The 22313-nt window shown below is 46.8% G+C and overlaps 1 protein-coding gene across 1 annotated transcript in view; it reads left to right on the forward strand.

Moving 5' to 3' along the window:
* The window catches only part of AARS2 (alanyl-tRNA synthetase 2, mitochondrial), a 413869-nt gene that overhangs the window by 212958 nt on the left and 178598 nt on the right, over positions 1-22313 (forward strand). The window contains exon 15 of the mRNA XM_069608864.1: positions 12228-12365. Within this exon, the coding sequence (XP_069464965.1) occupies positions 12228-12365 (138 nt within the window). The remainder of the gene's footprint in view (positions 1-12227; positions 12366-22313) is intronic.

Genomic DNA, 22313 nt, shown 5'->3' on the forward strand with positions numbered 1-22313 from the left:
GTCACTAGGGGGGTCATTGTTGGTTCCTCTGGCCAGTCGTTCCATCCCACCCTAGCCTCATGTTTAAGTTTCTGGTACCATAAAAATTGCCCCGTAGGTAGGCCCTCTATCTCATGCAGTGATTCCAGCTCTCTAAATTCCCCATCCTCGTACATGTCCCCCCAGGAGTATATACCCAGTCCCTCCCATTGCCTAAGTGTGTTAACATCAGCTGGTGTCGTTCTCATGTCTGCCATCAATGGAATTTCCGGGGAGTAAGGGTTCCTCGAGTGTGGGATGGTTTTAACTCTTTCCCATACTTGTCTGCCCAGTTTGGCTAGTGTGGGGGCTCTATCGGCTCTATCCCGAGGCGCCCATATTATTTCTTTGAGGTATATGGGTTTGATGAGATCACTCAGTAGGCCGGTTTCATTGGTGACCTCATCCGACAGCCATTTGGTAACATGACTAAGTTGGGCTGCCAGATAGTACCTTTCAAAGTCCGGGAGCTATATGCCCCCTGCATCATACGGAAGGGTCAGAATATTCAGTGCCAGTCTGTGACGTGCCTTTCCCCATACGAAGTCTCTAATCTGGGCTTCTAGTTTTCGGAAAAAGGGTGGTCTGATGTCGTGACAAATGGTCTGGAAGAAGTATAGGTATCGTGGCAGTATGATCATTTTTGTTATTGATGCCCTTCCCATCATTGAGAGTGGTAGCCTAGACCAAAATTTAATTGAGTTGTAGAGCCCCAGAGTTACCGACAGTGTGTTCTGTTCGTGCGTGAGTTCAGGTGTATGTCTGATCCTGACCCCCAGGTATTTGAACATATCCGGCTGCCACTTCACCCCAACCTGCGGTAGGTCGTCTACTCCCACCCCCTTCAAGCCCGCCAGTGGGAACATGCAAGATTTTTGTCTGCTAAAGTGTATCCCCGAGTAACAAGCAAAGTTGTCTAGCACTTCCAAGATTGTAGGGGCATTGTTTTTTGGGTCTGTCAGGTAGATCAGGACATCATCTGCATATAGTGAGATAACGTGGTGCCCCCTACCCACTCGTATTCCAGCGTCCCAGAATTGCTTCCTTATATAGATTGCGATTGGCTCCAGCCCCAAAATATAGAGCATGGGCGAAAGGGGACAGCCCTGTCTGGTGCCTCTTTGTATGTTACAGGCTCTTGATACCCATTTGCCCGTCTTTACTCTGGCTGTTGGGTCATTGTACAGTATCTTGATCCAGCGCACAAATCCTTCCCCGATTCCGAACTCCCTTAGCACCTCTATTAGCCACTCCCAGTAGATGGAGTCGAATGCCTTTATGGCGTCTAATGACAACACTGCCATATGCTCCTGGCCTCCCTCTGTGTGTGCTATAATGTGCTGTAGTCTTCTCAGATTGGCAGTAGTGTTGCGACCAGGGACAAAGCCATTCTGATCCTCATGAACCAGACTTCCTATCACTTTGGACAATTTCTTGGCCAGGATGGTGGTCAGTATCTTACTGTCATAATTTAGCATAGCTATCGGTCGGTGAGAGTCGCATTCTTCAGTTGGTTTGTGTGGTTTGGGTATCGGGACTATTAGCGTCTCTCTCATGGTCTTGGGTAGGGTTTCCGTCTCGTAGGCTTCCTGGTATACCTCGTGTAATAGTGGGGCTAGTGTCGTCTCGTATGCTTTGTAGAACTCCGGGGGGAGCCCGTCCGTTCCTGGGGTCTTGCATGTGGACAGGGATCTAATAGCGTCTGTAATGTCCTCAGGCGTAAGAGCCTCTTCTAATGAGTCTCGTTGTTGGTCGTTCAGCCTGGGGAGTCCTATCTCTTCTAGGGTGTCTTGTATGTCTGTCAGCGGTACTTGGGTGTCATGTGCGTACAGTGTGGAGTAGAAGTCAGCAAATGTGGTGTTTATTGAGTGTTGGGTTGTTCTTATTTCTCCCTTCTTATCTCTTATCGCGGTCACTGGGTGTTTTGGGTGCTCTCGCCTACATAGCCAGGCCAGTAGCCTACCTGATTTGTCCCTGTTTATGTGTGCTCTGGTGGTACGTGTTGCATAGTCAAATTTTGCTAGCCGTCCCCACGCCTGGTGACAATTCGTCCGTGCCTCCTGCAAAAGCTCCTCCTCCTCTCTAGTTCCGGAACTATTAGCTTCTCCCAGCCTTATTTCCTCCTCCCTCTCCTCCAGTTCCCTCCTCAGCATTTTCCTGACTCCCGCTGTGCCGGCAATAACTTCTCCCCTCGTTACCACCTTCAGGGCCTCCCATACCGTGCTCCAGCGCTCCACACTGCCACTGTTATTGGTGACATACTCTACCAGTTTTACTCCCAGCTCCTCTTTAAATGTTGGGTCCTTCAGAGCCTCCCTGGGCATTCGCCACAGTGGGATAGGGGGTCTAGGGCCCTTCAGAGCCCAGTGCATTAACAGGGGAGAGTGGTCCGAGATCGATCTGCCCATGTATTGTATCGATTCTACCTGAGCTAGGTGCGTTTTGTCTATAAACATGTAGTCAATTCTCGTATGGAGGTTGTGTGGGGAGGAGTAATATGAGTATCCCCTGTCTGTGGGGTGGTGTTCTCTCCAGACATCTGCAAGGTCTAGTTGTTTCAGCAGGTTGTTCAGCACCTTTGAGGTCCTATCCGTTCGCACCAGCGGGGGTTCGGACCTATCTAGGTTCCCATTCCTCACACAGTTGAGATCCCCACCCCATATGTAAAGGTTGTCTCTGTGTCGCGCCAGTTTCATCTGCAGCCTAGCATGGTAGGACGGGATACCATGGTTTGGGAAGTATGTGTTGACTAGGCAGATTTCTACTTGCTCAAGCACTCCCCACAGTATCAAATATCTCCCCTCCGTGTCTGCTTCAGTCCCTAACACCTGGAAGGGCACCTCAGGGTTAATCCAAGTATACACTCCCCTAGCAAATTTGGAATACGGGGCCACCTGTCCTTGACCTCCCCAGTGCTCCTGTATCCTTGACTCGTCCTCCACTGTGAGGTGAGTCTCTATGGAGCATTGCAATGTCTACTTTCTTCCTGCGAAGATAGGACCTGATCCTGTTCCGGCGCAGATAGGACCCCAACCCTCTCACATTCCAAGCCATGCATAGGGCGCCCACCCCGGGGGCTCCGTTTGACTCTCGCCCTCTCACCTCTTTTCTTGCGTCGTCGATTTATTGGCCACCGTTCCTTGTTCCTCGTTCTGTATGAAGACTGTAGTGTCAAACCGAAACTGCTGCGGCAACAAACGCAGCTTAAACAGTCAACTTTGTTAACTAACAGTCCAACAAACAAGTAGTTCGGACTGTGTAACTGCAAACTGCCCCCAGCAGTTGCAACAAACGTGCAGCGCTCAGGGGCTCCCAAGCTTTCTGAGCCTCTCCAGGATTTCCGGCGTGGGCAGTGTGCGGGAATATTCCCTGCACATGTCTCGTAGGGGTGGGCCATTAACATGTTCGCTTGTGGTGTCCGGTGCTCCTGTCCGATACAGCTATCTGTGTGTTGTGATCACAAGTGCAAATTAGAAGTCTGCATTGTGCTTTAATGTGGGATCTGACGCCAGTATTTGTGAGTCCGGTTTCTTGATCATCTTTTGTCCGTTTTAGGAAGTTCCTCGTCATCATCCGCCAGATTATTGTGCTCGAGCCACATGTTTGCTGCCGCTGGGGATTCTAAAAAAACTGCTTTTCCTTTATAAAGGACTTTGAGGCGAGATGGGTAGAGCAACATATATTTAAGATTAAGTGTCCGCAATCTCGCCTTCACCGGAATAAAGGCGTTCCTGGCGCGTTGCACTGCAGGGGTATAGTTAGGATACATGACTATTGTGGAGTCTTGCTTTCTAATCACTCCGCCTTCCCGGGAATACCTCAATATTATTTCCCTGTCCCTGAAGTTGAGGATCTTGGCTATAATCGGTCGCGAGTGCGAGCCTGGTGGTGGGCGCTTTTGAAGAGATCTGTGGGCCCACTCCACTGAGAAACCTTGTGAGATTTTTACCGCACCAATTTCCTGCTGCAGCATTGTCTCTATGAAGTTTGTCGGGTCCGGGCCCTCCATATCTTCGGGAACACCTAGGATCCTGATATTGTTACGCTGAGCGCGTCCTTCTGCATCCTCGGAGCGCGCTTCCAGCCTCGCTACTTTTTGTTCTAGGTCGCGGACTTGCGCTTTCAGTTCTGTATTGTTTTCTACATTTTCTTGCAGGACGGCTTCATTAGTGTTCACTCTCTCTGTTAGGTTGCGGGCGTCCTGGCGCATAAGCTGCATGTCCGATTTTACTTCATCGATCCTGTTTTCGATGGAGGTGCGGAGCTCTGCTATGGCCCGGAGGACCTGTGTGTTGTCGGGCTTTGCTTCTGGATTCAGAGGTCCGCTATCAGCCGCGGAGCCAGAATGCGGCAGTTGCTTGGGCCTTACTGTCGTGAAAGAGTCCATTTGTTGTTGTTTTGGATTTGGGCTTGGGTGGCGACATCACTTTCCTTAGGGGCAGCGTGCGGTTTTCACTGTCCGATGGGCACCTATGTGGTTGCGGCGGCTCTGCGTTGCACTCCCTGGACTGGCCTCTTATCCGGTAAACGTTAGGTTGTGTCTAGCCAGGCTTCCCTAGACGTTAGTGTCAGGTTATTTCAAGTAATGGTGAGCTGTGTGTCCCGCAGTGGTTCGGGGGAGTGCGCAAGATGGGGGTGCAAGTGTAACTTTCACCCCCCTTCAGCGATTCTGTCAATCAGTGTGTATCTTGGGCAGTTCAACAACTGAAGTTTCTCAGCCCCGACCGTCTCAAGTAAAGTAACAAGCACTTCCAAGTCCAAGGATTACGCCTCAAGGGCTCGTGCTGATGCAGAAATTGTTCAGTTCCAATTTATGTCCTCGGTGCACTGAACAGCGCTGCCGAGGTATTTCCGTCCCCTCCCCCCCCAGATTGTGCTTGTGCAACAGTGCACGCCAAATTGCAGGTCTGGACGTTCCCCTCTGTTTCGTGTGGTGATGAAGATGAACGAATCTATAGTGCCACTCGCCGTTTTGTGTGTGAGGAGCTGAGGACCCGTCCCAGCCGCCGCTCCCGACCTGCCTGTTGTGTGGTCCATCCAATTTAACCCAGTTGTGGGCCTCGCGGAGGAGTACCGCGGTGGAGTACCGTCTCCTGCGCCCAGTCTTTCGTATGCGGCCGGTGCTTATGTCACCGTGTTCTGGGTTCCCCGCTCACTCCCAGGACCAGGGGAGCAACCGACTTAGTGGGTTCGGGAGGCAGAGGGATGCTTTTCCTTTAGCCTCTCCAGTCCCGTCTCCCGTTCGATTGTCGGTATCCGCAGCGCCGATCCTAGTATGGCCGGGATCGGGGTTAGTGGCGGTGACCGGGACTTGCAGGAAGAGCCAGCGGAGACAGTTTCCCTTCAACTGCGCCGCAGTCTCGCCGTTCACATAGTGGGGCCGTAGGTCGCGTTAGAGTCCGCCATCTTGGGTGTGCAGGGGCGCTTCCTTATCTCACTCGCTTCCGATGCGGACCCCGATTTCTCTCGGAGGTCGGGTCGCAGCCGCAGAAAAAAGGTTCTCCTCCAGCGGGTGTAATAGCACAATTACTGCTTGGTTTGGGAGCCGAGTTCGCGCCTCTCACTTGAAGACGCAGGGAGCCCCGCAGGCCACCGCCATCTTGGTGCGTAGGGGCGCTTCTTTGTTTCGCTTGTTTCCAATGTTGCAGACCCCGTTTTCTTTCGGAGGTCGGGTCGCAGCTGCAGGAATAGGGCCCTCTCCCAGCAGGTGATAACTGTACGGTTATTGCTCGGTGTGGGAGCTGAGTTCGCGCTGCTCACTTGAAGGCGCGGGGAGCCACACGGGACTCCGCCATCTTGGGAGTATAGGGGCGCTTCTTCTCCTTGCTTGTTTCTGGCTCTGCCAACTCCGTTTTTATCCGGGAGTTGAGACGTTTCAGTGAATGGCGGTTCTTCTTGCAGCAGATGCTGTTTTCGTGATGAGTGCCTAGCGTTAACAGCTTAATTCAGGCGGCAATAAGGATCGCGGACAGGAGCTTCACTGCGGTGCGACTTCACAGCATGCGTGCTGGCCACGCCCCCCATGGCACGAGGTCTTAGATGTCTGTTTTCTACTTTTTGTTGGGAGCATTTATACTCCTTATTTTTACTTTTGTTACAGTATTTGTGTATTTTTAGGGAAGTACAAATTGCTCATACACGCCTTATCTGTAGGGATGAGAACAATAATAATTTTGAATACCAAGCTGATACGAAGAAAGTGGCAACATAAGAACTTGGTGAAAGGCCAGCAAAGTGTCATTGTGATTTTGGAGGTCAGAATAATTGCCAACAACAATAGAGGGCAATATTACTCAAAGCCAATAAAAACAATTATAGCCAAAGCCAAAAGGGGGCAATAGCAAAGCAAGTTAAAAAGAAGCAACATTGCCACAGCCAGGAGAGGGCAACTGAGAAGCAAGTTGTTTATATACCCTTTTGTCAAAGGGAGAAAGAAGCTATAGGCCGAACTGAACTAAACAAGCATTGCCTAAGCAAAAGAAGAGCAAGAGTGAGAGAAAGGCATTATCAGCACTTGGTTAATGCAAGAGTCGGAAAACAAAAGTGGCTGAAAGGCTGCCCTTCTGATCGAAGGTATTCAAGAGAAGAGGAGTATAACCTGCATTGCATTTGGCAATCACAAGTGTGGAACAAATAGCCCCAATGTGTCTCAGGTCTTCCCAGAAGTCATCAAAACTGTTGTTGTGGAAAGTCAAAAGACTTTATAAGTTGTGTGAAGTAGAACTGTGCCACAGAAGTACTTGTACCACTGTTAGTAGGTTCATTAGTCCTGGCAGGCGAGTACACCAGGGCAAGGGACCTTGTAGTTGCAGACCTGGCAGGTGAGTGGACCAGGTGAAAAGTATTAAAGTACTGTGGTGTGGTTAAAACATTGAAGAAGAGGTGACAAGGTCACTGAGTACATTATGAATTGCTGTGCAATCATCCTGACACAAGTATTTTGTGAACTGCTGCGGAGCCATCCTGACAGAAGCATTTCTGCTGATACTGATGAACTGTGGAAGTATACTTGTTCGTTGAGAAGCAGTTGCGTGGAACTCTCTACCTCTAGTGGAGCGATAAAAGACTTGTTGAACATTTTGAACTGTTGGTCATATCCAAGTGAGCAACGCATTGGAACAAGAAGAACTTGATTATAAGACGGAACATCCTTATTGCAAACTGTTGATTGAACTCCTGTTTGGATCTGGTGAAGGGGAACTCACCCAGGTTACAACGAGAAACAGTTACCAGGTTTTGAACATAACTGTTATTTTTGCGTTATATTTGAATTGTCATATATTACCTTGCTGAGTTTGTTGTATGTACAAGTGTGAGGGACAGAATCCTTTTGTAAGAAGTTTTCCTTTAGTTTCTGCAAAAGTAAAATACAAAGTAGACTCCATAGTAAAGGTAAAACACAGAGCACAGAGTTCCAAAAGACAGAGACAATAATAATGGATATATAGAAAAAGGTCCAGAAGTCCAGCAGAAAGTGCTGGGGGTATCACAAGGAGAGGGGATGAAGCATAAAAATTATACATCTCCCTAACACTCACAACCAAGAAAGCAGAATGAATAAGAGATCCCCAAGAAGGATCCCCACAGAGAAGAGAAAGCCCAATAACCCAATTAAGGAAATCAAGAATTTGATCCAAGAAGTCATGAGAGACTATTTGTGAATAACATACTAAAGAAAGCCCAATAACCCACCTAAGGAATTGGGGAGTTCTGGTCCAAGTAGATTGAGAGACTATTGGTCCAAAAGACTGGTTACAGCGGTACCCTCAGGAGTCACTCCACTGATTTAGGTTAGTTTTTCATAGTGGTAGTGTCAGTAAGGATAGTTTTGGACAGGAGAATTTAGTCCTTTAGACATTCACGACTGAGTGGCTAGCACCTTAGTTTAGTTTCATAGGCAGGGAACACCCATAGAATTAGGGAAAGATAGACATCATGGCTTATTATTTTAATAAAACACTCTACACTGTGTCCTGAGTGACTCTGTTTCCTTCTTCTGACTCGCCACAAATGGTGTCAGGGGTGGGATCGTATGTCCCGAAAAAGAGACTCACACCCTACCAAGTGTACCAGGCCACACCTATTGACAAACCTCCCCCTATATGGTTATTAGGTATATAACCTATGTTAGGGAAAGGGAAGCCCCCTATACCGGTTGACCCTACTCCCCAAATTTCGCAATTACCCGGAAACTCTGGCATAGGAGAGGGGTTGGAAGACAAAAACGTGGTTAGTGAAACATCAGACGCCTTGGAGGAGGCCGAGAGCGAGAATCTCCAAAGTTCGGGTTCTGAAGATAAGCCTGACCTAACCATGAGTACCTTAGAGACCCTCCTGGAGTGCATGATAGCATGTCAGATAGCAGCAGATCAACGCCTCCAGGAAGGATTAGAACAAATGAGGGTGGGCCCACAACACCACATAGTTCCCCATGGTATATTGCAATCTTACCTGTAGGGAGAACATCTGGGAGCATTCTTTATATATTTTGAAACGATAGCTACCAAATTCATTTGGGATGAGAGAGTAAAGACGTGTTATCTGGCCTCACTGTTAAAAGGGGGCCTACAAGCCTCCTACCAGAGTATTAATCCCCTTGGAACTACCCGGTTTTCTGAAATAAAAAGAGCCCACTAGAGCAGGTAGGACAGAGTGAGCGTTTTTATAGAGTAAAGTTCAGAGAACTCCAGCTTCTCTGTAACGAAACCCAACTAGAGTTAGTGGGACACATCCAAAATACCCTTACACAGTGGCTAGGAAGGAAAACACTAGCAGAGGTACTCTTAGCCTTATAACACTGTATTACTGCCCTTCCCCCAGCTTTACTACAAGGTATTTTACAACAGCATAAACCTTCATGGGAGACATCCATTCAAATAGCCCAAGCCCACTCAGAAACCGCTAAATATGCTTCAATATTTGATCATGTTCTAGGGTTCTTGTTTTGCTTTGTTTTTATTTTTGCTCTTTCTTTTTATTTATTTCCATTACTTTCTGTCTTCTTCCTTGAATTTTGTCTCCCTCTGTTACTACTTATAGATTATTTTAGGAGATTATGTGTGAATTAGTGTCATTTTGTACATTTGAGATATTGTCACGCGCCGCCTCCCGTGGACCCTGTGGTCCCGATCGTGGCTTGTTAGCCACCATTGAAGTATCCGCCACGTTTTTTTCCCCAACATTGTGGCAGCGGTCTAGTGTTGCTGCAGCAGTGAACGGGGAGGCTTATTAGCCACGCCCTCCCTGTTCACTGTGCGTTGCAACCCGTTTCGGTCAGCCTCGCTCGTGGATGTGCTTCTCCGGTTGCCATAACGCTAGTTTCCTTTCTTTCCTTCATTTTCTCTCCGGTGCGTTTGCCTTCTCTGGGCACCGCAGCACTGCTATTCTTCTCTACGGGGTCCCTCCCCTCCTCCTTACCTCCTACTGCTTCTCTCTCTCTCCACGCATTCTGTTCCTGTTTGCTTCTCAGAGCACCCTGTCTTTGCTGTTTCCTTACCTTTTGTTGGTGGACCGCTGGCTCCAGTTCCATCCCATACTCTGTACTGAGATTGTTGTTTAGGACTATCTGGCGTTTCTATCCTCCGGAATCCATTGGAGCCCATTTTCCATTCTGCATCCACACGGCCTGACGCAGACCATTGCTCATCTGCTGTTGGGGTTTTTTGTGCCCAGTGGGCTTTTTCCCCATTTTGTCCCTTTCGGAAGAGGGGCCGTAGGCAGTGCTTGTTAATGACATAACACTGTGGCTTCCTTCATGGAGAGAGACACTTACTCAGAAAAAAAAGAGAAGAAGAAGAAGTATTATCGAATCCCAAAGACCGCAGATCTCTGCAATTCTGGACTGTTTGTCAGGTGAGGAGGAAGAGGAAGAGTGAAAGTCGGAGTTGTGGGAGGTTCAGCCCCAGAGGGCTGACAGATACTGTATTATGTTTAATTGCTTCTGTATGGTCCTAAATGTATAAATAAAGCTTTGGAGGAAAAAAAAGTTATTTCATAATATACCCTAAGGCACACTGTTGTAGCATTCAAGTCAAATAAGTACTATAACACAGCAAAACAATAGAAAAACACTTGCAATATTCTTTGGAGAAGGGGCCACAGTTGTAGTCACACTAGAACAGCTTTTTCAGTAACAAATCACATAGTAAAACCATCTGAAACATATATGCAAACTTTTCCAAACTCGTATAACTTTTGTTAACTTTGTTCAAGCCTGTCTTAAAGACAGGGGAAGGCAGAACATGCAGGAAACAAAGTACATGCTTCAGAGTGGCAGAATCCAACAGTTTCTCCTCTTGGTCTTTCAGGTAAGTAAAAGTTAGGTTTCACATGTCAAGTTCAGATGTTTCCTTGAAGGGTTGCTCCAAGGACCAATGTCCTAAGGCAGAATAAGAGTACAGTGTGTTGTCCACCCCAATGTAACTCTATAGAGACCTGGAGGGGTACAAGATACAGGGTATCTGCAGCCCCCAGGATCGCAGGATAAAACAAGCATACTCCAGGTAAGTTTTATAAGGAGAAGGACAGTACCTTTAAGTGAAGAAAGCAGTTGAGAACGGTCCAAGCGGTGAGGTTACAGTAGACATGGTCACTGGTTTCTCTGATCTTGGGGACAGAAGATAGGGACTTTGGTGGATCTGGCGACAGCTCTCGTGCGGACTGGCCCAGCAGAGGATCCTTGCAGGTCTTACTTGTCGGTGCCTTTTACAGTCTTGGGTGAAGGACAGTCTTCACAGCGTTAGACTCTTCTCCATTTCTTGGTCCTCGTCTCTGGTGAGGGCACTTTGGGGAGTTTGCTTATGTCACTGCAGGCCTAGCAGGATGCCCACAAAGTTCCAGACAAAAACATGCTACAGGCGACGATGCACAGCGATGAAGTACATGTCCCTGGGTATTGGTGAATTGCAGGCCTTGTACGGCACAGCTCTTCCGGGGATGGCGCAAATTGGAGTTTGTCTTGGGACTGGTTAGTCCCATCAATCCAAGGGTGGAAGTCATGTTCAGATCGCTTTGAAGTTGAGGTCGGACCAGCAGCAGTTACTCTGCAGGTTCTGGCGGTCGCTGGAAGTTGCTGACAGTGTCCTTTGTTGTTGTTCTTTGAAATCTTCTGTTCCAGTTACCGACACTGAGTTGCAGCTCCAGGACCTCGGAATTTACCCCTGAACACCGGCTGAGTCCACCAATTATGACACATGCACCATTCAAACTTGGGGGGGGGGGGTTGTCCAATGGGGACAGCCAGCCTCCCAGTGTGAACTGGTTTCAGTCAGTCATACTGTAGGACAAAGGACAGGGGAATTTCAGTCACCTCCCCTACTCCCTGTCCTGCCAGTCACTGATAGACGCTTTGCAGGCTTTCCTTGGGAAGCCCGGCGAACACAAAGGGATAAGAGACCCTCCTCCACCCAGAAAGGTAGAAGAAGACATCAGAAAGGACAACTCTTCTTGTTCAGGGCTTAAAAAAAGACAGCCACCATTTTGGGTAAATTGTGTCCCTTGTGTCCCCTACTGCAGCTGCGCAGACAGTCTGCGACAAAAGTCCACAAACAGTCATGCAAAAAGGCACATTGCCACCAGCCTGATCATAGAGCGTGTCACAGTAACCAAAAGGTTACTGGAGAAAAGGGGTACATTGGCTCCCCTCAGCATTCCACATAAGGTGGGGTGTGCTGATCTCACAAAAGGAAATAAAGGTAGGATAAAAGGTTATTTCCCTGCCTTGGTAACTGTGAGTTAACCAAGGGAAAATCAAGAAACACTAAAGTGTAAGCTCTAGGAGCTCCCAGCGACACTGCACACAAAGTGCTGTGTGCTGCTTTAGTAAAATGTAGATGCTAGAAAAGTTGGAGGAAAGCATGGCTCCAAAAAGAGGTAAAAAGGGTTTACAAAAGCAGAGTAAAAGAATGAGTAAGTGTGGGAAAAGGTTCCCACTCACTCAGGAGAACTAGTCAAAAATCCTGGGGGACTCGCAGGTGGAGAGAATTTCACACAAAACAGAAATCTACTCTTAAAAATACACTTCAGATTTAAAAATGTGTGTTTGCCTGAATGTCTGTATTGTTGGCTGAGAGTGCCACTGTGTGTCATTCTTGCATCGTCATCCCTGTCGCTGCATGACCTTCCGCCAACACTGACCATGGAATGTTTACACAGTGCCACCGTTCTTTCACTGTAGACTGCTTAAACCAAGTTCTCCTTTCCTCCCATAGGCTCCTGTGACCTCCCCACAGCTTCAGGAAGTGGAACGTGTGACCCTGGAAATGATTCAGAGAAACAAAGTTGTCCATACAGCAGAGGTCCCGGCGAAGCAGGCGGACAGCATTGTGGGGCTCCGAAAAGTGGATGAGGTGAGGAAGATGCATTCAGTGAACGTATTTTTATATTTGTTATGAAATGTCCCTGACAAATGTATAAGCACTTAGGGGATTGAGAAAGGGGAGGACCCCTGACAGTATCCTGTTCAACTCTCAACCCAAGAATTTCCCGCCAGATTTTATTTATTATCCCCATATAAAATGTTGCTATTAAATATCTCTGTTTCATAGCTGTGCCATCATTGTCCACCTGCCCCCAAAATGCTAGAATTGGAATCGGAACACTGATTAAAGTGTCTTAAATACAGTGAGACTGTTCCATGCTTACAACTTTACAACAGGAAATAAACTTCACATTTAAAGGTTTCTAGATAACTAGGAATAGGTTGGAAAGAATAATTTTTTTAATGTGGGAGTTCACGTTAATTACACTAATAGTGATATGTGTTTTGAGCATGTTATTATTTTTTCTTACATTTTTTTCATTGAAAAATGTGGCATCATGTTGAGTTTTAAACACATTTTCGGTCAGAATTTTGGTGTTGCTTTATATTTAGTATATATTGCTGAAATTTTGATTGAGAAACTAAAAGTATCAACATTATGGTGTGGGCAAATTGTGGTTAGGGGGTGAGGCATGTAGCTGACCTAAATAATCAGTAGCAGCAAAGGATTGAGTCAGTGGGTGCCAGTCCTCTTTCCATGCAAGGGTCGTGGTAAGGCCCTGCAGGAGATTGTTATTTAAAGAGCGAAGACAAGCCAACTGTCTTGTGCCAAATAACATCCCCTCCTGATAGCAGGCTCCTGAGTCCTTGATTTAAAATTTCAACGTTTATCAGAGCAAGGTGGATATGTCGAACTATAATTTGAGTTGGGTATCTAGTTTATGAAAGAGTTGGACCCCATATTTCTTGCGTTGATAATAAGGTACACAAAGATTTTCAAGATTTCATGTAAAGGATTTATTCAGTGATTTAGGTAGGTCAGCCGCCACGCGGTTCGACTCCATTAAGGGTCTTTCTCAAGGCTAAACTGATTCTTGACTGCCCATGGTTGGTGGGTTTATGGCTTGCCGGTTGGACAAACACGTGACCGCTGACCTACCTAAATCACTGATGTAATCCTTTACAAGAAAACTTGAAAAACGTTGTGTACCTTATTATCAGAGTAGGAATTATGTGGTCCAACCCTTTCATGTTCAAACAAGAGTTGTGGGCAACACCTCTCCCTCCCGTGAACTTACTTCTAATTCAATATACCAAAACTTAAATAAACCGTATAACTAATCACCCAGTGCTGCACAAGTTGATTCTGCTTCTAGTGCCCACCTTCGCCTTGTGGCTAACTAGTTTAGTTGGATAACTAGGTTAGTGTGCAGCAGTGACCTGTGGGCTATGGGGTACTGTCCACCCATTATGGAGAGCCTGTCACTGACGTTGTGCAAAGCATTCCTTGTCAATAAACCTGATCATGAGCCTCCTGATGCTACATGGCCATGTAGGCCTATATGTGAGATGGGGAGACGTACCTCATGGAACTCACATGTAGCAGAAACTAGGCAGTGAGAGCAATATTGGGGCAGACACTGGGCACAAAGAATAACATTGGCGTATAACTGTGGCAGCAAGGGTGTTGTGGGCAGAACGTTAGACTTTGTGGACAGAACCTGGGCACTGAGAGCATTATGGGGCAAAACCTAGGCACTAGAGAGCGGTTTTGGGACAGCATTGTGGCAGTCAGCCTCACGTGAGGTATACCCAAGAAGTGAAAGCCACACTGGGGCAGGACATGGCACTGAAACAATATTTTGGCAAAAAACGTGTGACTGAGAAATGACACTTGGACCAATTTATAGTGGTGAAAACCACAAGGACTTTCACTAGCATAAAGCCTGGGACAGTGAGGGCCACGGGATAGAATTAAGAAAATGAAAAACATGTGGGCAGGAAGAACCTCATGGGGCACGACTTGTGCAACAAGCAGCATCATGATCTGTTTTATATGGGCAATGCTGGCATACATTGTTGAGACAAGCCACATGATTTCTTTTGGACACAGCCACCATAAGTGGGGCAGCATTTGCTTATATTCTTGAGACCAGCATGATTTCATTTGGACATAAAAATGTGTTGTGAAATTCTCCTGTTCCCTGTTGGCGACCTGGCGTACATTGCAGTATTTCATGTGTTCCCTAACAGAGCAGTGTGACAAAGTCCTCTTCCTAAACCTGGGAACCCACAATGGGTGGGCATTGGGGCTGGGTGCCACCTCAAGCTAGTGGATGCTGGACCACTGTGGACGTATGCAGGGGATCCCCAGACCTCCTTCACAGGGGGCAGTCTGAGGCATGGTCACACCCACAACCCAGCAATATCAATATTGATTGAATCTTCAATAAAGCTCAATATTCAGGTGTGTCAAAGAAGTTATAGAGGTCCCCATGCCACCCTTACACCTATAAGGAACCACACACAGAGAGAGGGATAGTCCCAATTTTTAGAGAGACTCCTTTCCTTCATCGGAACACAGTGGGAGAGCCATTCAAAAGTCATAGCCAGACCCAAACATCCAATGTTGGAGAAGAAGGCTCTCCCTTTAATAAAATAATGTTGGAATTTTTTTAGGAGAATGACAATTGGTCAGTACAAATGATACACTCTGGGAAGCGGCAACAGTGATGATTAGGGCCTTAATAATGGCAGAAGGGTCTAGGAGAAAGAAAGGGACAAACTTTCTGGAAAGTAAATTGAAAGAAGAGATGCAAATGCTTGAGGGAGTCTATTGGAGGTAGGAAGGCTAGATGGAGGGTTCATGTAAGATTTCAAAGATAAATGGGCGGCACTCTGAGACTTACAAATATCTAGAACACACAAAATGCTGATAATGACAAAGCAGGGGATGGAGCCGGAGCATGCTAGCAAATAGACTGAGGGCACAAAGGCTAAGCGGGTGGATTAAGGTTGCTCAGGATACGAGCTGAACAGATGCTGGGGATGTGGTGAAATGCTTTGGCCAATATTACCACACGCTTTACCAGCCAATTACCAGAGGAGGTTAAGGGAGCGATCTGACAAAGGGAGGTAAAGCACCTGTTGAAGACGAATACACTTCAATGTTTTATTAAACACAAGTACCGCCAGTAAAGCAAGGGTTTTTAATTCAATCTTGACAGGGTGCGGGATTCCTAACTCTTGCAATAGGGCACTTCTTGTAGTCCTAGCAAAGGAGGGCAAGGATCCAGAATACTGTTCGTCATATAGACCAATATCACTGATTAACCAAGACATGAAACTACTCACAGAAATTGTAGCCAATTTGCTGGAATGCACTTGCCAGCCCTGGGGCACACAGACCAAGTGGGATTTGACTCAGACAGCGGATACTTTGAGGAAATGTCTTAACTTGATGTTCAGGCCTTAGGAGGAGAGAAGGGAGACCCTAATATTGAGTGAGGACGTGGTAATACTGTTTGATAGGTTAAGTTGGACATTTCTTATGGGAGTACTGATGAAAGTGGCATTTGGTACTGTGATGGGTGACTTGGCTGAACAGTTTATGTAACTCTCCCATGGCTAGCGTGGCTAAAGTGGCTAGATTACACAGTCTGAAGAAATAAAACTTGAGTAGACCAAGAGTCAGGGTTACCCACTGTCACCACTCCTCTTGGTCTTAGTCGTGGAGCGTTGGCGGAGAGAATTAGAGGAAATCTGGATATAAGGGGGATACGAATGCTAGACAAAAAATACAAATGAGCTCTCTTTGCGGAGGATCTATCATCATACGTGAAAGATCCAGAGAAAACAATCCCACAGATAATGGAAGAAATCTCTGCCCATGGCTATTATTCTGGATTTACAATGAACCAGACAATGACTATACTCCTTCCATTGGGAGACATTTCTACTTCGGCGAGGGAATCCGTGGGGGTGTAGAAGGGGATTAGATATCTGGGGATAAATCTTACCAGGTCAGTGGATAAGCTATATACTGCAAATTACACAATACTACGGGATACAATTTTAAGGATATAGAAAGCTGGAACAAGCAGACAGTGTCATGGATGACTCGCCTGAATGTGGAGAAGATGAATCTTCTTCCCAGAATCCTTTTTGTTTCAAATGTTACCAACATACTTAACTATTGAGTTTCTAACTCAAATCAAGAGATGGCAGCTCTCATTCCTATGAGGGTTAGGGGTTGAACCAAGGATAGCTTACAATTTGACAAGACTGAAGGCGGGATATGGCAGTGACCTACCCATAAATTAACACAGACTACAAGCCGGCTCAACTGAGAGTCCTGGTGGAGCATTTGAATCCATACTGTACCGAACAGTGAGTAGCACTAGAGAGTACATTGATGGAACCAGTATCGCTCGGGGACTGGCTATGGGCTCCTAAGAACAAAAAACCCATGAGAACCCTTAGACATCCAGTTCTACAAATTCTCAGCCAAACGCGAAGTGAGAAGGGGGTCACAAGATGGCTCTCAACATGGACATTGTAGATGGGCTCCCCGATCAGGAAAGAGATCATAGACCCAAATAGATTCTAGCTTTGGTACGAAGCTGGTTTGTCAAAAGCGGAACAGTTGTTTTGTGAGGGGGAGTTTTCACCACATGCAAAATTACAAGACTTCTTATAGGTGGTGAACATATAACCATTTATGTACCTACAATTAAAGGGAGCTCTTACGGATAAGAGGGTGGGAGAAAACTTGAAAAGTGAATTGACACCCTATGAAAGGTTACTGGTATCCAAGCTAGGGGTAAGGTTATTGTTAGGGAAGTTTTCCTAAAGTCCTACTTAGAGGTAAGACTTTAGTAAGCTATCCCAGTGGTTTTTAGACCCCCAACTCTTAGTATCAGTCTGTACTAACTCAGGACCTTGGTACAGTGGCAGAGCAGTCAGGCAGATGTGAGCTGTAGGTAAGTACACTGGACCTAGCTAGTAATGCACATCAAAGAAACACTTACACATTAATGTATATTAAAATATAGATGTATTATATACAAAAGACTCACTGTTAAATATGTTATCACTTTAAACCAACACACACAGGTATACGTTATAATACTTTCAAAAAGACACTTCTTAGTTGGTAGTTTGCTGAACGCGCACAATTGTTACAGGAGTTTGACAGGTCTGCGGTATTATGGGTAATGACGCACAACCACAAAATAATACAGTAATTGCATTTAGTCAGCATACATATATAATATAGTGATTTCTGGGGAGGAAAACTGTTGGTTAATAATATCCCAGTAGAGCTTCGGGTTCTAGAGGCAGTTTCAAGGCACAGCAAGTGTTTCAAAAGTCAAAACTGCAACCCTAGCTAAAGGGCAGTTTGTAGCAGCTTAAAGTCTTGCAAAGTAGTAGAATTCAAATGTTCCTGTGGATACTTTTTAGTCTCTAGGAAGGAAGATACCAGAAGGCTAAACCAATGTTGGAATCCCTGTGAAAGGACTTGCAAGGGAAACAAGCAGCAGCTTGAGTCGGAGGTAAGAGGGGGTGCCCTGGACAACTTTACATGCACTCCAATGCTCTGGAGTGACTTTCTGGAATCAGGTAAGCAATACCTATTCCCCACAGCACCTTTGCTTAGAAGAAAGTGTTAGCATCTGGATACTCTGTGATGTTGCAGCACTGGACCCGACCTCTGGATTCCTTGATCTGATGACGAAAGGCAAGACAAAGGACGGGATCTCTCAGCAGTAGTCTCGAGGGATGGTCTCTGGCACAGCTTTCATCAACTTCTCTGGTTGCTGTGCTGTTTTGGCGCCTTTTCTGTGGGACAAAGGACGCCATTTGCCCGGTCAATTTTCTTTGGTTCCTGCAGTCCCACACTCTGATGAGGGAGTTTGAACGAGTTGGATTGTGTTGCCGGAGTGTCCTTGAGGGACCAGCAAACACTTCAACAGATTCGGCCTTTCCAAGACGATGCACTCGAAATGGGCAGCAGGTATTGACATTCCGCAACTCTGGAAACTCACAGGACCTCGGGAGATGGCTCAAATCAGAGTACGTCTTGGGACTGATTGCTCCCACCAGTGAAAGGGAAGGTGTTGTCCTCTTTGGAGTTCCTCTGTTGCATAGAAAACAGGGTCAGGACAGCAGTGGTTGTGTCACTGTTTTGCAAAGGGTCTGCAAGCATCTCTGGTTGTCTTCTTCTTCGGTTACTTCAGTTTGCCAGTGGTCGACTTGCTTTTCACTCCAGAAGCCTCACCTTTTATACAGTTAAAGCACTCACTCCTCTGCAATCTCTCTCAATTTTGTACAGAAAGGGTGTATGGCTGTCCGATCAGGACAGCCAGACCCCCCAGTGGGAGCTGGTTCTATTCAGGCACTCTGGCAGACAAAGGACAGCTCCTCTCCCACTTTCTGCCTGCTCAGACACACTGGAGTCTAGGCGAGTACGCCCATGGGTTTCCGCCAAAGGCAAAATACACACACAGACTTCCACCCCCAGAATGGTAGAGGAAGGGCTAACCAAGAACAATCGTGAAAAACGAAGGAAGCCCCCAAGTAATTGGGTGCACCTGTTGTGCACTACCGAGGCTATGGACATAGCCTGCAGTAGAACAAAATCACACAATAGTTGGTAGAACACGTCAACTGCCACCAGTCATAACTAGATAGTTGTCTGTGACTAAAAAGTCACAGAGCAAAGAGAAGGGGGGTACTAGGTATCCCTTTGGCACTCCACATAAGGTGGGGTGTGCCAATCTCTCAGACTATACATTTTTAGGAGTGATACTGCATATCGTTCTATCCTTAAGAACTGTAGCTACTGTAGGATATAGAAATTAATCTCTAAGGAGGACCCAAAGGGTCCCCAGCAACACTTCTCATAAGGAGCTGTGTGCTGCAACAGTAACATACAGATGTCTTATAAAGGTCTGGAGCAAAATAGACTCCATAGGTCAGTACAAAGTAAAGAGTTCCAGAAGACCGAATCCATAAGAATGAATGAGTGGAAAAAGGCTCCACTCATTCAGGATTAATGAAAAAGGTCCAGAAGTCCAGCAAATGGTGCTGGGGGTCTCACTAGGAGAGGGGATGAAGTATAAAAATGATAAATCTCCCTAACAGTTATAACGGCGAATATGTACAAGATAAACCTATGAGCGGAACCACAGGAGGACCAGAGGTCTAGAAAGCGAGGGGAGGAAGTCATTTGTTGTGAAGTAGAGGAAGTGCTTTGGAGACTGATGTGTCGCTCTGTACCCAGAATGTCAATATCGTCCCAATATAGGCTGAAGGCATAACAATGACTTCATAGATGGCAATTTACACCATACAGGTTATCCTGCATGTACTCCAATGTGAGCACTACATTTTGGAGGGGATGTGGCAAATTATTGGCATGTCTGGTGGTCCTGCAGATATGCACAGACATACTGGAGGGAAGTCCTATCAAGGATTCAAGAACTGGAAAAGTTAGACGTAGCACTGGACCTGATAATGATTCTCTTTAGTTTGTAACTGATAGATGGCCAATACCGGCCACTGAGATACATAATACGTAGCCTGTTATTGGCAGGCAGAGTGAACCTAGAATGGTCATTGTGAGACAGGCATGGTATCAAGAGACGACACAGACAGATAAGTAGATTTTCAAAACCTTTATTTTCAGTGGTCAGGATGGGAAAATGCCTAACTTGCCCTAACTCTAAGGTGGGAATTTTCCCTAACGAAAGGAAAACAAAGGGAAGTCAAAGTCTGTCAGTCAAAAGTAAAATACTGTCAGTGTCAAAACCTATGCTTGCCCTCACTTCTACAGAGTAACAGGGTGTATGGGATTTGGCCAACTCAATAGTGTTCAAAGTAAAGCTAATGTGACAATGGAGCTCCTCCGTAGCTCCCTTCCCAGGTTCAAGGCACTCTGGTAGTGTTCAAAGTATAGCTAGCGTGACAATAGAGCTCCTGTGCAGCTCCCTTCCCAAGTTCAAGGCACTCAAGTTTAGAAAGTTCCACAGGTTTTCAGGATTCACTTGGCAACTCGGATCGGCTTCACAAAAGTTCTCAATACCTTTTCCTGGTCAGGGTTCTCCTTTGCAGCAGGTCTCTCCAGATTACCTCACTTGAGTCAGACCCTCTTGGTTGTTCTCAAACTGGTAAATGTTCAACTGGCTCACTGTTGCCTCCTTTTAAATACCAAAGTTCAATTCAAAACGTCCTACTAGAAAAGTGTCACTCTTACCTTGGTTTCTGGTGGGACTCCCTTCCCCACTCTAAACCAAGTCCTGCAGATTATGTACCTCATGCAGCTCTCTTTCACAGCTTGGGCTTCCCTGGTCGTGGCGCAGTTGTTAGACCGCATGGTACACCCACTAGAGGCCATACAACCAGGTGCCTTACTTGGTTGGAGCTCTCCGGGTCTTGTGGGGTCTCTGTGGTCCTCCTGGATCAGCCTACTGCCTGGGAGCCACCCCAGAGCCTTTCAATGTTCCTGTTTCAATGGAAATTCTCTTTTCCTTTAGTTTGAGGAATTTAGCTCCCACTTTGGTTTTTGCACAGCTCCCCCTTTTTGAGTCTCTATTTTCCTCGGTTTTCACTGCTGCGCACAGCTCCCCTTTATTCACAGGAGCGTCCTATTCAGCTACAGAGTCTTTCGACAATGGCTATTCCCACACGCGACCACTCTGTCACCTTGTATCAACAGAATCCTTTTAGTCAGTTTCACCCGAAGCGGCTTTCACTGAAAGAGCACGATCGAGCGGTAATATTGTATCTTGCTCAAACACATCAGGCTTTCACATCGCTTGCCTCACCGGTTGTGTTTCTTCTGTTTCACAGATCAACATGAGACCGAGCCCTTACCATTTACAATACAAAAATGGACCAGCACAATTCATGGCTCCCTTCTGTAGATCTTTTTCCTGCACTTGAAGTGGCAGGCTTCTAGCCACGCTGTTATAGGGCGCTCCCTCATGAAAATCCTCAGCTTCTCGGCATCCTGGATTTCCCCCACTGGTCGTGGGTAGCTTAGGCTCCACAGCTCTCCTCCCAACTCCTTCATTCTACAGAGTGCTTGGGTGCTTTTTATACTGTTCTGAGTACCTAACAGGCTGCAGGTGGGCATATTTGATGTCAATTGCCTGACTCTGCCTGGCCTTGTTAGTGGGACATGGAGAATGAAGAGGTTGATGTGCCTTGATCTGCATCTTTTTCTTCTCAGTACTATAATGGTTTTTCTCACAGGAAGTCTGTACTGCTCTTGACTTCCTCTTCTTCCTCGTCACAGTACTTAAGTGATATTTGGGGGGAAGAGGAGAGGGTGCCGCAATACATCCCATGAAGGCTGAGAGGGGTTTGGATAGATCATTGTCAGGGAGAGGGGGCTACCATGTTTCTGGTTTAGGGGTGTCCTTATACTTGTGATAATAATAGTGTTTCGAGGGGATTGGGTCCTCCAACGTATTACATATCTATGACAGTAATCACCACAGCTGTGCTGCTTTGGAAAATTGGCATCTGCGTCCTGCGTTGATGACGTCGATACGCTGTCCTCGAGGGTCTCCCTCGAGCCGACATCACCGGATGTTATAAGTAAGACGCACGACGCCGTAGCCTCAGTTCCATTTTTTCCACGAACGTGTTCGCTTCGGAGATCTCGGCGCGCATTCGGTTCTACTGAATGCTGTTCTTTCGGTTCTTCGAACCTGTTCGTTTGTGTTTTGTAATGATATCTTCGGCTTCTTCCACCCTCGGTCGGGTTTTAAGAAGTGTCGGGTGTGCGGGTCCAAGATGTCGTTGATGGACACGCACGACGCTTGCCTCTGGCGCCTCTGGGAGGACCACGACGGATGACTATGTCGACTGCCATTTGCTTACATCGAAGGCCTTGCGGGAGCGTAAGAAGAAGCTGTCGGTGGGTAAGGTGGCCAAGCCCCGGAAGTCGCGATCCACTGGACTTTCGCCCGACAATTCGAAGGGCGACTCTCCGCATCGTCGTCGTGAGTCCGGGGGGTCTCGGTCC

The sequence above is a fragment of the Ambystoma mexicanum genome, chromosome 4q (assembly GCF_040938575.1).
Source record: "Ambystoma mexicanum isolate Mex_15411 chromosome 4q, UKY_AmexF1_1, whole genome shotgun sequence".
Taxonomy (NCBI): Eukaryota; Metazoa; Chordata; class Amphibia; order Caudata; family Ambystomatidae; genus Ambystoma; species Ambystoma mexicanum.